This window comes from Geotrypetes seraphini, chromosome 2 (assembly GCF_902459505.1).
Source record: "Geotrypetes seraphini chromosome 2, aGeoSer1.1, whole genome shotgun sequence".
NCBI lineage: Eukaryota > Metazoa > Chordata > Amphibia > Gymnophiona > Dermophiidae > Geotrypetes > Geotrypetes seraphini.
The window spans coordinates 384446535-384468935 of NC_047085.1; the positions used below are offsets into that span (position 1 = coordinate 384446535).

Here is a 22401-nt window from a genome sequence, read left to right on the forward strand (position 1 = left end):
GACCCCGGGGTCCGTGGGACACTCTCCCATTTCCTCGGCGAGGCGGCCCGGGAAGACTTCCCACGAGGTGAGCGGAGGAGCCTCGGGTTGTCGAGGCGTAACTCCGACACCTGTAGCGCCTCGCCCCCGAACGACGAGGAACGATCGCGCCGAGGCGAGCCTCGGGGCCGCTTAGACTTCCTCGATCGGCGCCTCGTCCGAGGTCGCGTCGAGGGCGAGGCGTCCCGGGAAGACCCGGAGGAAGAGGAGGAAAGACGGCGCACTCTGCGCAACTTTTCTTTGGGCCTTACACTCCGCTCAGGAGGTTCCCCCGAGGTCGAGGTCAGGGGCGGGGCCGAGACCGAGGTGAACGGGGCCACAGTACCCTAGACCGAGGTCGCCGAGGCCGGGGCTCCCGCGGTCGAGGTCGCCGAGGCCGGGGCCTCCGAGACCGAAGGCGCCCCGGCCGAGGTCGAGGCCGCCGGAACCGCAGCCCGTTGCAACACTTCCAGGGCTCCCGACAGCTCCGATGAGATCAGAGCTCGGAGGAGATCCTGGAAGGCCGGAATCCCCACGAAGGTGGGGAGTTCCGAGTCCGGGGCACACTCCCTGGAGGGCGACCTCGGTCTCGAGTATTCCCTCGGGGTGTGCGAAGTCGAGGTCCGATGCGGGGCCGGGGTCGACCCACCCGCCTTGGCCTGACTCGAGGATGGCTTCTTTGCTGAAGGGGATGGAACAGAGGACTTACCCGAAGCTGGCTTCGCTGACGACGCCTTCGAAGACGAGGGCCGAGGCGAAGCCGAGGCCCCCGAGGACGCCGAGGCCGAGGTCAAGGCCGGGGCCGAAGCCGAGGCCGACGTCGAGGCCTTAGGCGGCGCGTCGACGGCGAACAATTCAGCCATTCTGGCCTTACGGCGACGGAGGGCCCTGTTTTGGAAAGTAGCACAGCGATCACACGATTCTGTCGGATGTTCGGGCCCAAGACAGACAATGCACCACCGGTGAGGGTCAGTGATGGAAAGCAACCTCTCACACCGGCTGCACTTTTTGAATCCCGTAACAGGACGGGACATCCACGAAGAAAAAGAAGGAGGCCGGGAACGACCGACGTCCCGCGGCCACGGCTTCCGGGAGCCCCCGGAGCCCAACGAAAAACAAAATACTTTTTTTTTTTTTTAGAAACGAAACGAAAAGAAAAAGCACCGCGAACTAATTCGATGGAAAAACAAACTAAACGCGGCAGCTAGAAGGCAAAACACTGGAGCTCAGATCCACAGGGCTTTCTTGCTCCGCGGAAAAAATTGAACTGAGGACCACGAGGTGGGATGCGCCCTCTAGTGGGCGAGAAGGCATGCACATGCGTGGTGCAGTGTGCAAACTTGAAACTTCAATCAAGTTTGCTTGAAAAGCTGTCCGCGCCGGGGCTCCGTAGATGACGTCACCCCCACATGTGAGAATATCATGCCTGCTTGTCCTGGGATAAACTCATTTTCTTTTTTTGATCTTTAGTGAAAGGGAAAACTAAAATAAATAAATATAATTAAAAGGAAAAAAAAACACATGAGCGGGAAGGCAAGGCAACAAAACGAAGAGCATTTGAAAAGGCGTCGTCTTAGCTCCGTGGAAAACAGAAAACTGAGGAGACGTGTGCAAGACGTGTGCCTACATTGGGCAGAAAGGCACTCACACATGTGCGGTGAGTCGCAAACTTTCTTAAGTTCTAAGGTGTTGCAACACTTTGCAGCTGTCCGCATCGGGGCTCCATGGATGACGTCACCCACATGTGAGAATATGCTGCCTGCTTGTCCTGGGATAAATGATTTATCTGTAATCATTCTTTATACATCTCATCTAAGGGAGTGTTGCAAAGTTAATACTGTAATACCTCTCAGTCTAGTTTTCAGGATATTCTCAACCAGCATGTATGAGGTACTCCATTCAATGGAAGTAGCACATACATGTGTAAATTGATATTCATTGTGAATACCCATAAAACTACACTGGCTGCAGGACTGACTTTAGGAGGTACTCTTCAAGATAAATATTAATTGTTGGAGACCCACTACAGCAGTGGTCACAAACTCAAAAACATTGCAGGGCCACATTTTAGAGTTGTAGATACTTGGAGGGCCTCAGAAAAAATAGCTAATGTCTTAGTAAAGAAATGACAATTTTGCATGAGGTAAAACTCTTTATAGTTTATAAATCTTTCCTTTTGGCTAAGTCTTAATAATAATATTGTAATTTATAGTTAAAGAGACATATGATCAAGAAACTGTTTTATTTTACTTTTGTGATTATGATAAACATACCGAGGGCCTCAAAATAGTACCCGGCAGGCCGCGAGTTTGAGACCACTGCACTAGAACATTCACAATGCCCATCCTGACCATATGAACAAAATAAATAAGCATTTGAAAATCAAAGATTTATGTTCATAATCAATTTATTACCTTTATTTCTCGGTGCAACCAAACCAGTAAGTACTACTGGGATTATAAAGCAAAGTCTTCATTTTCCCAAAGAAAAGCTTTTAAAAAATCTCCAACAGGGGTGTTCTTTGTCATTGTTTTTTTACGATGACAGTTATTCTTGCGATTGGTGTTGTGTTGCAGAATGTGTATTGACTGTTTTTTGCTTTTGAAAATAAAAATTGTTTGAACCATAAAAATCTCCAACATTCTCCCTATTTTTACACTGCTGACAAAAGATGTCTTACTATTGGCTTCCTTTAAATCCCTCAACAACTAATCAAGGTAATGAAGTAATAATTTGCTTTTTAATATTTCTATCCATCTAAAATGAAGATGAACTGAAACGACTCAGTATTATAGATAGAAAAATTTATGAATTCTATTCTACCCAAATTCCTACTGCAAATCAATATATGAAAACCAAGTCAGATACATTTTTCTCTCCGAAGAAATGTAATCATGATAAATGTAAAACATACAAAACACAATCAGAATTTTAAACAAAGACAAAACATTTTTAATAGTACCCATCTCTAAGATAAATAAAAACGTAGGTGATGCCTTTATCATCAAAGGAACACTATGAGAATAACCAAAAGGACAAGAGAGGATGCCCCTGCTTAAGTTCTCATTGCAAAGAAAAATGATTCAAACATATCACCATCACCAACACTTCAATCATCACTGGAAGCCTACAGACAAATGGAACTTGTTGCAATGGATACATATCTGTGAAATATATATACCCAATCAAAATAATTTATGCTTATAGTAGTCTTTTTTTAACAGGCACCTCCAAAAAAAACTTCTAAAATCTTGTCCTATTGATCCCATAACCAGTCATGTTTTTGTGATAGCCACAATTAACATTTACATGTGCTGGGTCTCCAACATGTGCACATTTTCTCATTCTGTACTCAACATGAATATCCAGAAAACTCAACTAGCCCTGGGATATTTGGGCAATTTTTAAAAACCCTGCTCAGTCCACTCTGTCCCTAGGTAAAATACATTACCATAAATTAGACACTATCCGCCTCTTTTACAAAGCCGCACAGCAACGGCCCCGAAGCCCTTTAAATCTCTATGGGCTTCAGGGCCATTAGCACAGAGCAGCCGCTAGTGCGGCTTTGTATGTTTTACTACTACAACTACTACTGTACTTATTTCTATAGCAATGCTAAACATATGCAGCGCTAAAACATGTAAAAAACAGTCCCTGCTCAGTAGAAATTACAATCTAATCACGGACAAACAGGACAAGTAGGGGGTTAGTGAGTGTTTGCTTTACCAGCAAGTGGGGTCAGGAGTTTATTTATTTTTTAAATTTTTGTACCACTTATAGCTTAAGCATCTTACAATATTCAAATCTCAAAGTAGAAGGCTTTTAGCCTGGATTTGAATACTGCCAGGGACAGAGCTTGATGCAATGACTCGGGCAGTTTGTTCCAGGCATGTGGTGCAGCAAGAAAGAAGGAATGTAGTCTGAAGCTGACAGTAAGGAGAAGGGTACAAATAAGAGGGGCTTGCGTGGTTGAGTGTAGGCAGAGATAAGAGGAGAGATACTGAGGAATGCAGAGTAAGTACATTTATAAGTAAATACGAAGAGTTTGAACTGTATGCGGAAATGGATAGGGAGCCAATGAAGTGACTTGAGGAGAGGGGTGATACAAGTATAGTGACTCTGGCAGAATATGTCATACAGCAGAATTTTGAATGGATTGAAAGGAAGAGAGATGGACGAGGGAGACCTGTGAGAAGCAAGTTCGAGTAGTCTAGGGCGAGAGGTGATAAGGGTGTGGATAAGGGTTTTGGTAGTGTGCTCAGAGAGGAAGGGTCAGAATTTGGCGATATAGAGAAAGAAACAGGTTTTGGCAGTCTGTTGGATTTGAGCAGAAAAAGAAAGAGAGGAGTCAAAGATGACTTTGAGGTTGTGAGCTGCTGAGACATGGAGGATGAGAGTGTTATCCACAGAGATAGAGACTGAGGGAAGAGGAGAGGTAGGTTTAGAAGACAGGATAAGTAGCTCAGTCTTGGCCATATTCATTCAGTTTTAAGTGGCAGTGGGACATCCAGGCAGCAATGTCAGGCAGGCAGGCTGAGACTCGGGCCTGGATTCCTGAGGTAAATGTAGGAGTTGTCAGCATAGAGGTGATATTGAAAACTGTGGGAGGAGATCAGGGCACCTAGGGAATGAGTATAGATGGACAGAGCCTTGGGATACCCCGACTGATAGTAGGATAGAAGTGGAGGAGGATTTGCTACTACATACACTAAAAGTGCAATATGATAGATAAGTACAAAACCAAGAAAGAACAGAGCTTTGAAATCCAAGTGAGGACAGCACATCAAGGAGAAAGTGGTGATCCAAAGTGTCAAAATCTGTGGAAACATCGAGAAGGATGAGTATAGAGGTCTTTGAATTTGTCCAGGAATAGGTCATTGGAGACTTTATCATAAGCAGTTTCCATAGAGTGCAGGGGGCAAAAACTTGATTGAAGTGGGTCAAGAATAGCTAGGGATAAATGAAATTCTAGTCAACGGTGGTGGACAGTATGCTGTAGTAGTTTGGATAAGAAAGGGAGGAGGAAAATAGAACAATAGTTGGAAGGGCAGGTATAGTCTAGTGAAGGTTATTTTGAGGAGTGGTATAATTATGACATGTTTGAAGGCATCACAGACAGTTGCAGTGGACAGTGATAGGTTGAGGATGTGACAGATGGAATGGATGACAGTGGAAGTAATAGTGCCGAGTAGACAGATCAGAGGAACAAGTAGTGAGTTTGGAGGAGGAAAGAAAATGAGTAGTTTCCTCTTTAGTGATTTCAGAAAAGGAAGTAAAGGTGGAAGAGGTCAAAGGAAGGAGTGGCTTGTTGATCTTGTGAACCTTGTCATGGAAGTTCTTAGCCATAGTCTGGGGGGAGAGTGATGGAGGGATTGGAGGAGAGGGGCACTTTGGGCCAGATTCTAAAAATGGAGCCTAAATTGGCAGCCAACTACAAAAACGGATGTCAATCATGCTTAGGCGCTGTTTAAAGAATTATGGCTAACAGCGCCTACTAGAAAACTTAGGCATCTGCAATGTAGGTCAGGGTTTTACTGGCCTACACTGCAGACGCCGAAGCTCTTTAGTAAATCGCACCTAACGATGCCTAAGTCTCACTCTACCCTTAACCATGCCCTTAGACATAAGGCATCCTGCTGTAGACACAATTTCAGTGTCTACCCTGTAGACGCCTCCCGGCACCTACTTTTTTAAAAATTGTTTTTAAATGATGTGGTCAATTACCGTGCCAATTAAAACAATTAAGTTAGGCAGTGACAGGGCACCTACCACCACCTAACTTTCAGCACCATTCATAGAATATGGCTCTTTGAGTGGAGAGTTCAGTGTGGCAAAGAGACAGCAAGGTTTGGCGCTGAGAGACTTAGTCAAATAGGTGCGATAGTCTTGATTGGAAAGTGAAAAAGCGGACTGGAAGGAGGTCAGAGAAATTTGAAATATATGAAGTCAGCATGAGTGCGAGATTTGAGTCAAAAGGCATTCAGCAGACCTGGCACAAGTAGCAAATTTTGGAGGTCAGCCAGGGCTGGCATTTGGCGTGTTTTATAGAACATGGAGTGGGAGGAGAAAGGGTATCTAGAGCAGAGGAGAGAATGGTTATTATAGGAGAAGACAGCCTCATTGAAAGACTGTGTTTTTGATAAATAAATGCTACCTAATCTCTTCCAACATGAAAAGGGACAGTTTTTTCAACCCTTTGCCAAAACTGTGGAAAATATTCTTAGATGTTGATGTATGAAACAAACAGAGAAATAACATTGTGGGAGTAAATATCTCTCATACTACTACAGAATCATTTTCATTATTGCTGTATTTGACTTGTACCATACCAATATTTAGGAACCACATCTCCATACTGAAAAACACAAAGGCATATCTTTTTTCTTTCTTTTCTGATTAGAGTTATCTCCTTCCAGATTTCTGGGATCCTGTCTTTATTAGGGGCTTGTTTAGTGGTATCATAGAAACATGATGGCAGATAAAGGCCAAATGGCCCATCTAGTCTGCCCATCCGCAGTAACCATTTATCTCTTTCTCTCTCTACCTTTATTTTAACTTTTCCCATTATTGTTTTGATTGTTGTGACTATAACTGCTTCATATCACTGGGCAAAGATTTTTTTATTTACGGTATGCAAATTTTACAGAATAACCCCCCCCCCCAAAAAAAAAAGGTATTTATTTTAGAAGAGTTATTTTACAAAGCCACATATACACCTCTAAGGTACAAAAATGTGCATCTGGCAAGAAGGCATGGTTTTAAGACATGTTTTAGATGGGCTTAAAAAATAAATATGTATTTCACATTTCAGAAGACAGATTGATGTCTGGATTTATACCCTTTATTCAGAGAAGTCTAGGTTTCATAAAATTGCACATAAAGAGCAGCTCTCCATAGAGGGATTAGGTGAATTGCCCCCTTAAATCCCCAGTGGTTTGTGCGCCCCTGAAAGCAAACTGGCAAGGGATAGAGGACTATGACAGCATTGGGAATAATACATTGTATGTTTCTATAATGCCTGTCAAGCATGTATGCTCCAGCAAAGAAGCTGCTAAGTAGTAAATTTTAAACAAACTTAGAAAATATTTCTTCATTCACCTCAAATTTATATATGGCACCTAAAGTTGTGCACGTAAAATCGGTGTGTGTAGCTGCTGCAAGCGCAGAACTTAATAGGCCTAATCAGGGCCTCAATGTGTAATTAAACTCTGGAATTCATTGCCAGCAAATATGGCAAAAAACAGCTTAGCAAGGTTTAATAAAGGTTTGAATGATTTCCAAAAAATACAAAAAATTCATAAGCCATTATTAAGGTGGACCTGGGAAAATACACTGCTTATTTATAAGCGACAAAAATCTATTTTACTCTTTTGGGATCTTGCCAGGTACTTGTGACCTAGATTGGCCACTGTTGGAAACAGGATACTGGGCTTGACAGGCCTTCTGTCTGTCCCCATATGGCTATGCTTATGTTACTATTTCAGAACTTATATGAGCATGTGCCAGCAAATACACTTATCTGCTGTTTTGACAGTTCTGATATTCTAGGGACCATTTTATTAACACTTAGTGCATGCTAATGTCAATTGCTAGGTGGCCCATTCGGTATAAAATTGGATGTGCATCATTTAATGCATACTACATTTTAGTAAATGGACCCTCAGATATTTATGTTCTAAAATGGATGCTCCCACCCCACATATTTAGTACATAAATGTCTTATTCCTTAAAAGTATTTTAGTACACACTCTATGCTGGTAGATATCTTTCTTTAAAACACTGGAACTTAAAACATCCTGAACTGCTCATCATCTAAAAAAAAAAAAAAAAATGCCACTAAAAAAAATATCTGTAGGAAACAGTTTCAAGGTCAGACAGTATTTTACTCCCCCCCCCCTTTTGTTTTTTTACTAAACCGCGATTTTTAGCGCAGGGAGCCACGCTAAATGCTGTGCGCTGCTCCCAATGCTCATAGGAACTTTATGAGCATCGGGAGCAGCACGCAGCATTCAGTACAGCTCCCTGCGCTAAAAACCGCTATCGCGGTTTAGTAAAAGGTGAGAGGGGTTAGTTTTTTTAACAATGTCCAGAAACACCCATTCAGTTTCTCCAAATTAACCCCCTAAAGTGTCATAGTACCTAACTGCAAGGTGAGTATGGGAGATATTCGAGTAATGAACTATGTGCATTACTTGGAGAATCTAGGTATACAGCTTTAGAGAACCTAGACTGAGGCACCAATTTATAGAATTGCCATCTAAACTCTAGTTTGTGTGCATACCAACTCTCCTTGCGGTGGAAATCGTGTGCTGTTGGCTGAGTTTGTTTGGCTGGCTGGTCTACTGCTTTATTTTGACTTCTCTTTATAGCCCATCAGAAGCTACTTGGTCTAGTCTTCCCTAATGGTTGAGCTAGCCCAGCAGATTTCACTCGGAGTAGGAATGTAAAATGAAAAGCAAAACATGGATACAGCTATGACCCTATTTGGGATTAATACCTTCCCCCATTGTTTTAAAGCTCCCCTATTTTAGAAGGAAAGAGTTTTTGAAGTTAAAACTTAGAGTTTTGGCCCTAGAGGCATCTTTTTATTTAAAATTTCCCTGTAAATGTTTAGTTAAGTTACACGATGTTGAATATGTTTTTGGGGATCCCATTCAACTACAACAATTTCTAGTTGCTTGTGAGCAGAAATAAGTATTATTCTTTTTGTATGTTTCATTGCTAAGATTTTGAGGAGGAATGTATCCCTAAAATAGTAAGGAAAGATACAAGGTTCGTGAAGGTGAACTGCGAATCTTTCCTTTATCTTTTCTTTTACTATTTCTTGTTGAATTAGTACCCTGCCCCCCTTTTTAGTGAGCTTAAAAAGGATTTATGCATGATGTAATTATGTACTTTGATTGTAGATTCTCTTTTTTTCCTTTCTATTATTGGATAATGTATTATTCAAATTATAATAATTAAAAAAAAAAAGCTCCCCTATTTCTTCTCTGCTCCTCTTGTTGTCTTCTCAGTCAAGAAAGGTGTTGCTGTACTAGCACCATTAACCTTCATTTTTAACTACTCTCACCAGGCAGAGATCACGCTTTTTGAAGGTTGCTTGAAAAAAATCCCAAACATTTAAATCAAATGTAAAAGGCATAACTGAAAAAAGCATTTTTATTTTATTTTACAAAGTGCCAGTTTGCAGAAATTAATGTTAAGTTTTGACATTATTTCAGATCATTGATTGAACCATGTCAATGAAAAGTGTGGAATTTTCAAGTGTGCAACTCCAAGCCGTCATGAAGTTCCTATTCCTGCAGAAGAAAACTCCAAAGGAAATCCATGAATGTATGATGCAAACACTGAGTTACAAATGCCCATCATACTTCACAATGAAGAAGTGGTGTGCAAACTTTCAGCGTGGAGGAGATTTCCAGACTGAAGATGCTGCAAAGTCTGGGAGAGCCCAAAACGGTGTCAACTCCTAAAACTGTTAATCATATCCATGACCCGATTTTGGCAGATCAGCAAATATCAGCTAAAACAATTGCTGAGACACTACAGATATCCATGGAACATATTGGGTGTATAATCCACAAGCAGCTGGGTTTGAATAAGCTGTCAGCCAAACGGGTGCCCAAATGTTTGAATGCTGAATGTTTGAAGGATGAGTGGACACATTCTAGTTTATTTGGCAGCATTTTTAGCAAGTTGGTGCCAATTTTTGGGAACCACTAGTTATTGTTGATGAAACATGGTTATACCACTAAGATCCTGAGACAAAACAACAGTCCATACAATGGCGACACTCAGGTTCTCCCAGGCCAAGGAAATTCAAGACCCAACCCAAAAGACAGCAGGAAAGCTCATTATCATGGTTTTGGGAACAGGAAGATGCTATAATGACCATCTTCCAAGGGGCCAAACAGTTAATGAAGAATACTACTTTAAACTTGCTGTGCTGATTAAAGGAGGTTTTGAAAGAAAAAAGAAGAGAGGAAAGCTGTGGAAAGGAGTTCTCTTTTTGCAAATTAATGCACCTGCTGAAAAGGCTGGGAAAACTATGGATGTTCTGACACAGTTTGGGTTTCAGTGTATAGACCATCCACCCTACTCACCAGATCTTGCTCCATCTGACTATTTTCAGTTTCCAAACTTTAAAAAGTTTGAAAGGGTGAGTGAGTTGGAGGTGATTACAGCAGAGGAGCAGTATTTCAGTGACCGGACAGAGTATTTTTTGGAAGGTTTACAGAAACTTCAGACATGATGTGCCAAGTGTGATGAACTTAGGGGTGAATATGTGGAATAACTTATAAGTTTCATGGCTTCACATCATTCCCTTTTTGGTTGGGCTTTTAAAAGGTGAGGGGGAAGAAGGGAAGGAATTCCAACCTGTGCTGGCCCCCCTGGAGCTGCCTTCCTCAACCTCCCATTAAACAGAAATGCAAGATGGGGAGAGGAAGGGAGAAATGGCAGATCCAGGGGTGGTGGGGAGGGCGAGATGCTGAATGGGTGGGCAGCTGGGAAGAGAAAGGGAGAGATGACAGACTCAGGGGGAGTGGGGAGGGCTAGGCAGTTGGGAAGGGAAAAGGAGAAATGGCAGACCTAGGGATGGTGGGGTGGGCCAGATGCTAAATGGGAGGGCAGTTGGGAAGAGAAAGGGAGAGATGACAGACTCAAGGATAGTGGGGAGGGCCAGGCAGTTGGGAAGGGAAAAGGAGAAATGGTAGACGTAGGGGTGGTGGGGAGGTCCAGATGCTGAATGGGAGGGCAGTTGGGAGGAGGAGAAGGAAGAAGGGACAGATGCTGGTGCTATGAGCACAGGGAAGCAGCACCAGTCAGGGAATGAGAAGATTAGAAAGAAAAATCACCAGAAAGCAAAGGTAGGAAATGATTTTAATTTTAGTTTAGTAATTGAAATGTCAATTTTGAGTGTACATCTGCTATCGCTATATAGTACAAGGGGTGCTTTTAAATCACGATTAATCGTGCAATTAAACATTTTAATTGGACATACAGCCCTAATTTAAACTTCTTAAATTTAGGTTAATTTTTACATGCTAGTAAATTGAATTTTTCTTTCAACAGTTTTCTTAAGATATATTTTCTACAAATGTTTTACAAAAATTATAAGCGCAGAATTTAAGGCCCGACAGTGCTTCATAATCATTTGCGTTTTACAAAAATTGTAAGCGCAGAATGTAAGGCCTGATAGTGCTTCATAATCATTTGTCTTCAAACATAGCCTATAAATTTGTTTTACATTATATAATCACCCTATGCTAAAATAACCTTCAGCAACAAAATTAAATATAGAGCCCTAAACCTATATAGATATGCTGACCTGTAAGCATACAAAATATCACCTCCTACTAAATCTGCTTGAAACCTTTGATAATACACTATTCTGAACTCAATAAAAGCTGTTATGGGTCTACCTCTGATGAGCGTCTAAAAATGTCAGAGTTCCTTTAAACAAGAAGAGCACACTGAAGTAAATAACCAGTAACCAACCCTACCTTCTGTGCAAAAACAGCAGAAATAACCATCTGTCTGCTACAGTTTCCAGGTCATGTACACGGTACAATACAAACAAAAAAAATGCAAATCCCAACACTGCAAAGGTCAAATGTACTAAATGGGGTTTCTCCAATTCTAAGTAGAATGCAAAATATTTAATGCATATTTCTCAAGATGTGCTTTCAAATCCCTTCCTGACAAAAATTTAACCTACTTTTAACAGCCTGAATCAGAACCGTATAAATGAGACCCCAGTCCCATCTATCCCCTCAAAGATTAGATTTACAAAAAAAAAAAAAAAAAAACCATTTAAAAACGTTACCTTTATGATGCTACTCCTCCGGGGGATGCTCGGCTTGCCTTCCCCCATCGATGCTTTCTCCACTCCCGGGCTGCAGGGTGCCACCAACACCATCTCTTCCCCGGCTCCTAGGCCTCCACAGTCTCCGTTGGACACCGTTCTGTCACATCTCCTCCTCAATCCACCGCCTCCGCCTTCTCCGTCTCCTGCTTTGAAAGCCACCTTCCCCTGGGCAAGAGATGGGGACATGGGCACGCCACTGCTGTTCTCCCCCCTGTCAAACTGAGCCATCTGTCTCGGATCAACAAAAGCAGATCGGTCACCGACTGCCTCTTCCTCCTCTTTTACCGTTTCTGCTGTTTGCAAGATTGAGAAATAGAAAATGAAATAACGCAGCTTGTCCCTCGTTGTTGATGTACACAACCAGCTCAAAGGGCTTCCAGAGGTAATAATAACACTATGACCAGAATGTCACCGGTTTAAAAGTCCTGGCTTGAAAGACCTGAAAATAAAGGGAGGAGGAGGAGGAAGAAGAAGAAGAAAAAAAAACACACACCAATAAATCATACTGACATGAGACCGATTCCCTAGAAAATAAAGCACCGTTATTAACTAGTAGATGGACAGCCAAGGTATTTTCAAATGACTAGAGACATCTGGCCTAATGACTTGACATTCCCTGTCTAAAAATAAACTCCAAAATAAACAAATTATATTGCATTTTTTAAACATTTCTAAGAACGTCAAGGTGCACAAAAGCCACCAAAAAGCACCCAAGAAATACAACTGCAGCGTGCAGATTTGCATTCTTTACCCGTTGCGGTGTTAGGTGAACCGTTATTTTGCCTTCTCGCGCACCAGCTTAAAAGAAAAAAAAATAAATCAGCATTAACCCCCCCCCCCCCCCCAATTTATTTACTTGGATCTATTAACCGCCTTTTCATTAAGAGATTCAATATGTTTAGCAAGTTCCGACATGGATTGTCTACCAACACTGACGCGAGACTAAAAAGACAGAAACGTATACAGTACTACAATATTTCTTCCTGTTGCAACAGCAATAACATCCCCCCCCCCCCCCAACACACACAATTTAACAAGCAAGCCATTCAGCAATAGTTAGTCTGACACGTTAGTGGTTGCTTCTATTATGTAATGTTTCATAGCATAACATTCAGCGGTGGGGGGAGGGGGGGCCTGAATAAATAACAGGAAACCTACACTCATAATCATAGATCTCTCGCATGATCGCCGATCACGTACCCCTCGCAAGCTCGCTCTGTCTCACACAAAGGTACAAGCACAGTAGACACAGACGCCCGCAGAGTGCTGCAGCGCTTGCAAAAAAAAAAATAATAATAAAATAAAATAAAAACGAACCCCAGCGACACAGCTTTAGCTACTGCCACTTTCCAGCCTGGTAGAGCGCCCCCCTCCCTCTGGGGAACAGCGCGGATCATCCTAAAAGAAGCACTGACCTCGCTGAAGAGGAAGGAGAGTCGCGCGTCCTTTCTTATCTCTTTGTAAAGCCGTGTCTGATGTTTCTTTCCACACTCTTTCTGTTTCGCTTTTCCCACCTCATAGCCTCCCCCCCCCCCCTCTTTCTAGTGCTGCTCGATCGTGTTGGCTGAATCCTCTCGGCCAACTCACAGAATAGACGCTGCAAGAAGGGCTACCACTAGCCAGAGCTACTCGATCACTTTCCTCCTTCAGACTAGCAACCACACCGCTTCCGCCCCCTTTCCTAGGCGGGCCCCGAATTAGGAAAGAATGAACACCAAAGAGAGACGAAAGGGGGGGGGGAGGGGGACCCATGCCGGCCCAAAGGCGAAGTGCAACCGTCAATCACATCTCGTAGGCCCGCGCTTATTGGCTGCGCCTGCCGGATCGCTAGCGCCAAGGCAACAGTTAACCCGCCTTCCTTTTCATCGCCTCCTTCCTCTCGCCTCGTTTAACCTACAGTGTCACCCACTACGGTTCAAGATACGTAGCCAGCGTTTCTTCACGCTCATAAACTAAAGTCTTTGCGGCATAAATGAATGCTACACTGTAACTAGAATGTTAACTGCCAGTCAGGAGCGTCATACTGTGATTGGCGACTGAGATACTTAGTCCCTCCTTATTCTGGGTGGACTCAGAATTCAGTAGAAACCCCCGAGGCTATTGGGTTAATTTTAGGGTGTGGGGCAGAAGCAACGGGTCGTGTCGAGAAGGAAAGGGAGCTCAGTTTTTGTTTAATTTGGGTTTCTTATACAGCACTTGGAAGCTATGAAGCGGTATACAGAATCAATATGCGTTGCTGGGGTTACGAATGAACAAAAAGAGGAAGGTATTCAGTGGCAGACCTAACATATGTGGCACCCGGGGCCCATCATTTTAACACCCTTTTCCTAGTCTATATGAAAAATATGATTTTTAGTAATAATCCACACGTTGCACAACAAGAGTATACCTAAGAAAAGGCAGCATCTTACATACTGCAGTGAGCAGTAGAACATCAATACTGTACATCCATTGTAAAACTACACAAGCATTACACCACCAAAGAAACAGTGATCTCTCCCTCCACCCAATTGGTCTTCTTCCCCTCTCTACTCTCCCCCAATAGTATAGCATTTCTGTCCTCTCCTTCCTTTTCCTTCCCTCTCCCCCCTCCCCCCCATGGTCTGGTATTTCATTCTCTCCTCCCCCTTTTCCTTTTCTTTCCTCATCTCCCTCCCCCCAACTTCATGTTTCTGCATCTGTCAAGATTAACAATTTCCCTCTTTTCACTGTGTCTACCTACAGCTTGCCACCTCTTTCCCTCACTCCCTCTTTCCCTCCCTCACTTTTATCCTCCTCCCCCATCCAGCATATACCTTTTTTAATTTATCCTCTCCTTCCATCATGTGCTCTCTTTCTCTACCCCTTCCATCCAGCATCTTCTCCTCTCTGTCCTCACCACTTCCATTCAGTGTCTGCTCCCCTCTTTCTCTCCCCCTCCCTTCCTGCGTCTGCTCCTCTCTTTCTCTCCCAAGCCCACTTCCATCCAGCATCTGCCCCTCCTCTCCTCACTAACATCCAATGTCTACCTCCTTTTCTTTCTCCATTCACCCCACTTCCATCAGCATCTGCCCCTTCTCTCTCCCTTCACCCCACCCCAGTTCCAGCTAGTATCCTTCCCCTTCTGTCTCTCCCTCTCCCTGCTCCCAAATTCTATCAGCATCTGCCCCCTTTCTCTCCCTCCACCCCATTGCCATGCAGTATCCTGCCCCCTCACCACCATTGCTGTATGCTTCTTGAACCAGCAGCAGTGTTGTAAACTTAAATGCAGTGATTGCAGGACTTTCCTTCATCTCCCTGTGGCTGCCAGCTCTGCTCCGAAACAAGGAAGTGATGTTGGAGGGTGTGGACCAATAGCCACGGGGAGGTGCAGGAAGGTGCTGTGATGGCTGAATTTAAAGTTTACGGTCACTTTTGCTGGTTCAGGAAAGGAGCAGTGGCAGAGTAGGGTGGAATGTCCTGGACCCAATGTGCTGGCTGTGCACCCCCATAGAGCGTGCATCTAGGGTAGACTGCCCCTCCAATCTCCTACCCCACCACACCCCATGGTACACCACTGAAGGTATTACAAATTACAGAATACCGGTAGTTATGTCGGGTAAAAGGTAAAAGTTGGATCTTCTCAGTACTACTCATGTATTTTGGTTGCAGATTTGGAAAATTATATCTGCAATATTTCATATTAAAGAGCCATTATCTTTAAAGATTGTAATTTTTGGATCTTTAAGTTTCAAGTTTATTAGGTTTTTATATACCACCTATCAAGATTATCTAAGTGGTTTTACAATCAGGTACTCAAGTATTTTCCCTATCTGTCCCAGTGGGCTCACAATCTACCTAATGTACCTGAGGCTGTGGAGGACGGAGTGACTTGTCCAGGGTCACAAGGAGCAGCGCGAGGTTTGAACCCACAACTCCAGGGTGCTGAGGCTGTAGCTCCAACCACTGTGCCACACACTCCTCCTTTAGCTTTGACAACAACTTTGGACGAAGCTGAAGTGAGACTATTGCATATTATTTTGGCAATTGCCATAAAGACAATTCTATCTACTTGGAAAGACAATTCATTCCTAAACATAGGCACCAGCTCTGTGGTTGCCTGAATACCCCCAATATTTTTGGGACCCCATGTGACCAGGCATCTCTTCCTCTTCTGTCCCTCTCCTCACCTTCCTGGTCTCCTTCCAAAATCAAATCTTCTTTTTCTGAGAGGCCCCGATGCGGCAGCCACTCTCACATGCTGCTGGCACTGCCCCAAAAGCTTTCCCTTTGTCGCAATCAGCCCCCTCTTCAGACACAACTTCCTGATTCCAACTGGGCAGATCGCAGCAGAGGGAAAGCTTTGGGGCAGCGCCGGCAGCCTGTGAGATTGGCTGCCGTGCCAGAGTCCCTCTGAAAAATAAGTTTTTGACTTTGAAAAGAGGCCAGGAAGGTGAGGGGAAGGAAGGAAGATGGACAAAAGGGGAAGAGATGCCTGGTCTGCGGGGCCCCCTGGAGCTGTTTTATGTTAGCCTGGGGATGGGGGTGGGGTTGGGGAGGGATGAGAGCAGGGGGAAATGCAGATCAGGGGGGAAGGAAGGAGAGATAGATGCCAGACATGGGAAAGGAGAGAGATGCTAGGCTGCAGGAAGGAGTTGTCAGGCCACGGGAGGGGGGGAAAGAGGGATGATATGGTGCACAGGGATGGAGGGGAAGGGGAGAGAGAGGGAGGGAGGGGATATGCGCAAGGATGGATGGGAAGGGGAGAGAGAAGGAAGGGATGGTGCACAGGGATGGAGGGAAAGGAGAGAGAGAGGAAGGAAGGCGATGATGCACAGGGAGGGGAAGTGGAGAGAGGGGGAGGGGATGGTGCACAGGGATGGAGGGGAAAGAGAGAGGAAGGGAATGGTGCACAGGGATAGAGGGAAAGGGGATAGAGAGGGAGGGGATAGTGCACAAGGATGGAGGGGAATGAAAGAGAGAGGAAGGGAGGATATGATGCACAGAGATGGAGGTTAAGGGGAGATAGAGAGAGGGGATAGTGCACAAGGATAGAGGGAAGGGGAAAGAGAGGGAGGAGATGGTGCAAAGGGATGGAAGGGGAGAGAGATAGAAGAAATGTTTCTTATGGATAGATGGGAATAGGGGAGAAGAAAGAGGGAAGAGATGATACACATGGATTGATGGGAAGGGAAGACATGGAAAATAAGATAGATTTTGAGAAGAAAGCAGAAAAATGGAAGAAAGTTGAATGTTAAAAGTTAATGCCAAAGATGGATGTAGGACAGAAAGTGAAGGAGAGAAAAACAGAAAATTGATAAGAAGGCCCTGGAAACAGTTTAAAACACAGACAGAAGGAAGTGCAACCAGAGAGTGAGAAAAAGTAGGAAATATGATTTTATTTTCAATCTAGTGATTGAGATGTGTCAGTTTTGAGAATTTACCGTATATATGCTGTCTATATTTTGCACTGTTCAGGAATAAATACATTTATTTCTCTGGTGTTGTACTGCATATAGGGCTCCTTTTACTAAGGTGCGCTAGCGTTTTTACCGCACACAGGAAATTACCGCATGCTACGCTTCTAGAACTAACGCCAGCTCAATGTTGGCGTTAAGGTTTAGCGCGCGGGTCAATGTAGTGCGCTATTCCGCGCTTTAAAGCCCTAACACGGCTTAGTAAAAGGAGCCCATAGAGTCTGGCACTTTAGGGTTTTGTTTGTGTATATTAGTACTTTTAGTTTGTGGTCATGTATTTGCATAGAGGTAATCTGTTTTCTGCTTGTGTGACCAAGGCCAGGTGTTCTGGTATGTTTATGTTTATTTGGTTTTGATATACCGCTGAATCTTACTCAGAATTCTCAACAGTTTGCATAAACACTAAGTATAAAAAAATTAAAAAGGAACGCTAGTTAAAATAGGGAATTTTAATTTTGAGAACCATACAGTGTAGTATAATCTTGTGTTTGATCATTATTATTATTTATTATTTTAGGTATTTCTATACTGCCTATCAAAATTATCTAAGCGGTTTACAATCAGGTACTCAAGCATTTTCCCTATCTGTCCCGGCAGGTTCAGTCTATCTAATGTACCTAGGGCAATGGAGGATTGAGCGGCTTGCCTAAAGTCACAAGGAGAAGAGCGGGATTTGAATCCACAATGCGTGGAATGGCCTCCAGATAGAGATGGTGGAGAAAAAGTCTGGATGCATATATGTGTATATATATGAAAAATAAATGGAAAAAAAAATGACAATACAATTAGTACTATTATTATGAGGAGGGGTAAGGGGAAGAGCTTGGGTGGGGTCTGGGGCAGGGGTTTTAAGCACCCCCAATCATTTTGAAAAGTTGGATCCTATGTTCCATAATGTTCACTTTTGGTGTCATTCTGTTTTACAAGTACATAAATTTGAGTTATCACTCGCAGATACGATGGGAATATCCTGCAATGTATTAAAAGACTGGTCTAATTTAGATAATAGTAATAATAGCTCTATTGTTTAGGATTTGTTTTGATTGTATGTGTGATTATACCTTTATGTATTATTGTATTTCTTTATTTATATAATTAATAAAATTTCAAGGCTGAAAAAAAACCGGAGGCTGTTCTATTTTGAGGGGAAATCCGGGTCTCCATAAAGGAGTACCTAAATGGGCCTCCGCGTGTGCGGATCGCCGGACTAGATGGACCTAGGTCTGATCCGGAGAAGGCATTTCTTATGTTCTTATGACTGAACTCTAAGGACTTTCTTAGAGATCAGACTCCACAGGTGACCATTGAGGTTAATTCCCTCCTGCCAACTCCAAGGTGGAGCTTTTCTGGCTCTTCAACCAACCAGGAACAGGGCTTTGCTTTGGTAGGATTTTTCTGCTCTTTCTTTTTTCTTCCAGGTGTAAATACTTCTGCAACCACAGTATGGCTGGGAAACATTGTGTCTCCAAAGCTGCTGCTGAGGTTAGAGCTTCTATCTCTGTGTAGACAGAAAATGTTACCCCAGGCAGAGAAAGTGATTCCATGCACCAACTGTCTTCAGCTTGAATCCCTCATGAAGGAAGTAAAGGAACAACTGAGAGAGGAGGTGGCAAGACTGAGAAGCATCTATGAGAATGAGAAGTACATCGATTAAATGGTTCATGAGGCATCAAAGATTTCCAGCAATGAGGAAGAAGAGGCTGTGCTGAGGGAAGACAGCTGGACTCAGATTACAGAACCCTGCAAGATTGGTACTATGACTCCACCCGCCCTTGAACTGAAGAACCGGTTTGCTGCCCTGGAAGTGGAGGAGATGAGATCATAGGGAGAGGAAGAACCAAAGCTTGAAATCCAAAAAATTGCTGGATCCATGAACACTAGGAAATGTAAGGTAGTGGTGGTTGGCGATTCCCTTCTGTGTGGTACAGAAGCATCTGTCTGCAGACCAAACATGATGGTATGCTGTCTGCCTGGTGCCAAAATTCAAGATGTTACAGAAAGATTGCCAAGCCTATCAAGCCTGATGACTATTATCCGATGCTGCTCATCCATGTTGGCACTAATGATACTGCCAGGTACTCCTGCGAATGTATCAAAAGTGACATAGTGGCTCTGGGAGAGAAGGTGAAGCAGTCAGGTACACAGGTGGTATTCTCATCCATCCTCCCTGTCGAGGGTAAGGGCCAGGTCAGAGAAGCACGCATCCTGGAGATGAATGTGTGGCTATGTGGTGTTATCGAGAGCGTTTTGGCTTCCTGGACCATGGGATGATTTTCCAAGGGCTGCTGAGCAGGGATGGTATCCATCTATCAAGGAAGGGAAGAAGTGTATTCAGCAGTAGGCTGGCTAATCTACTGAAGAGGCCTTTAAACTAGAAGTGATGGGTCAGGGTGATCAAAGCCCCCAGGTGAGTATAAGCCCTCAGGTAAGTAAATCCCTGAATGCCTCTACACAGACGGGAAAAGGGGGCAATGTCTGGAAAGCAGTATATACTAATGCTCAAAGTATGGGAAACATGATTCTGGATCTAGAAGCTGTGTTGGAAGAAGATTAGTTGGATATGGTGGTGATCATGGAGACGTGGTTCACGGAGAACCATGGCTGGAATGTTGTTATAACGGGCTATAATCTGTTCAGTAAAGACAGGGTAGGAAGAAAAGGAGGGGGAGTAGCGTTATATGTTAAATATATTTTAAAGCAGGATCTGCAGGGTAAGGAAGAGGCACTGTAGATCAATTTGGAGAGAGGGAATGGTAAATATATTTACATTGGTGTGATATTCAGACCTCCTTTACAAACAGAAGAAATGGACAGAGATTTAATAATAGACATTCAGAATATCGAAAAAAGAGGAAGTTTTACTACTAGGTGATTTTAACATGCCAGAAGTTGATTGTGGTATCCCTATTGCGAGGTCTTCTGGAAGTAGGAAGATCCTGGATTCTCTACAAGGAGAACTGTTCCAGCAGTTGGTAATGGAACCCATGTAAGATGGGGTCATACTGGACTTAGTGCTTACAAACGGGGAAAGTGTTTTTGATGTTAAAGTGGGCATTCATCTGGCATCCAGTGATCAGTGCATGGTACAGTTTAATATTGAGATGGTTATAGAAAGGGCTCATTCAAAAGTAAAGGTTCTAAACTTTAAGAAAACAAACTTTGCTCAGATGTCAAGGAATTGTTGTCTGAATGGGAACATCTGGAAGGAGTAGAAATGCAGTGGGCAAAACTGAAAGGAGTAATTGTAAGGGCGACAGACTTTTTTGTGAGGTAGTAAAGCACAGTTTTACCGTAACAGGTGTTATCTAGGTACACCAGGCAGCTATTCTCACATGTGGGTAATGTCATCCACAGAGCCTGGATGAGGACACCCTCGCAAGCAGACTTGCTTGTAGAAAACTCAGAAGTTACGAGTCTGCCACACCGCGCATGCGCGAGTGCCTTCCCACCCAGCACAGGGCGCGTCTCCTCAGTTCAGATAGCTAGCAGAGAAGCCAACCAGGGGAGGTGGGTGGGTTGTGAGAATAGTTGCCTGATGTCACTGGATAACACCTGTTACGGTAAGTAACTGTGCTTTATCCCAGGTCAAGCAGGCAGCCTATTCTCACATGTGGGTGACCTCCAAGCTAACCAGGATGAGATAGTGGGAGTGTTGGCAACTTAGAAGAATAAATTTTGTAATACTCTCTGGCCAAAATGTCCATCCCATATAGAGAAAACATCCAGACAATAATGAGAGGTGAAAGTATGAACCGAGGACCAGGTGGCAGCTTTGCAAATGTCCTCAATAGGAGTGTATCTGAGGAAAGCAACTGAAGCTGCCATGGCTCTGACTTTATGGGCTATGACTCAACTCTGTAGATGCAGTCCAGCCTAAGCATAGTAGAAAGAAATACAAGTAGCCATCCAGTTGGAGATGATTCGTTTAGAAATCATATGTCCCAACTTGTTTGGATCGAATGAGACAAAAAGTTGAGGAGCAGATCTGTGTGGTTTGGTGCGCTCCAATTAGAAGGCCAAAGCATGTTTACAGTCCAGGGTATGAAGAGCTGATTCTCCAGAATGAGAATGAGGTCTTGGAAAAAACACTAGAAGTACAATGGATTGATTGAGATGAAATTCTGAAACCACTGTAGATAAGAATTTAGGATGAGTATGGAGGACCACCTTGTCATGATGGAAAACTGTGAAAGGTGGATCAGCAACTAAAGCTTGCAGCTCACTGACTCATTGAGCAGATGGGCAATGAGAAACACCACTTTCCAAGTGAGATATTTCAGATGAGCCATATGCATTGGTTCAAAAGGAGGCTTCATCAATTGAGCAAGAACAACATTGAGATCCCAAACCACTGGAGGTGATTTGAGAGGAGGTTTGACATTGAAAAGTCCTTTCATGAATCTGGAAACCACGGGATGAGCAGAAAGGGGTTTTCCTTCAATAGGCTGATGGAACGCAGCAATTGCACTAAGATGGACTCAAATGGATGTAGACTTGAGGCCAGAGGTAGATAAGTGCAGAAGATAATCCAAGATGGAAGACAAGGAGGTATCTCGAGGCTCCTTGTTATGAGAGATGCACCACTTAGAAAATCTAGTCCATTTTTGGTGGTAGCATTGTCTAGTGGCAGGCTTTCTGGAAGCCTCTAAAACATCCCGAACAGGTTGAGAAAACTGAAGAGGAGTTATGTTGAGAGGTATCAAGCTGTCAGGTGTAGAGACTGCATGTTGGGATGAAGAAGAGATCCATGACTCTGTGTAAGCAGAGATAGTAAAACTGGTAGAAGGTATGGCTCCCTGCTGCTGAGCTGAGGAGCTATTAGGGCCAACGAGGAGCTATTAGAATCATGGTGGCATGATCGTTCTTGAGCTTGACAAGAGTCTTGAGAATGAGATGGAATGGAGAGAGCGCATACAAGAAAAGATTCATCCATTCCAGAAGAAAAGCATTTGCCTCGAGGCAATGAGGAGAGTATATCCTGGAGCAGAACTGAGGCACTTTATGGTTGTGGGAAGACGCAAAGAGATCTATTTGAGGAGTTCCCCACTGAGAAAAAATGTGATTAAGAGGTGAGGAATT

General features: G+C 43.6%; 1 protein-coding gene across 4 annotated transcripts in view; it reads right to left on the reverse strand.

The window, feature by feature from the left end:
- Positions 1-22401, reverse strand: part of PLCL2 (phospholipase C like 2) — a 136097-nt gene that overhangs the window by 93071 nt on the left and 20625 nt on the right. Inside the window, exons 1-2 of one of the 4 annotated variants that reach the window (XR_004538091.1) lie at positions 13475-13835; positions 11846-12326 (exon numbers count right to left, since the gene is read on the reverse strand). Coding sequence is in view for 3 of the 4 variants with exons in the window: in XM_033930700.1 (XP_033786591.1) it covers positions 11846-12115 (270 nt within the window). In the remaining variant the exon portion in view is untranslated. The other 3 variants (XM_033930700.1, XM_033930701.1, XM_033930702.1) reach the window with 3 other exon arrangements.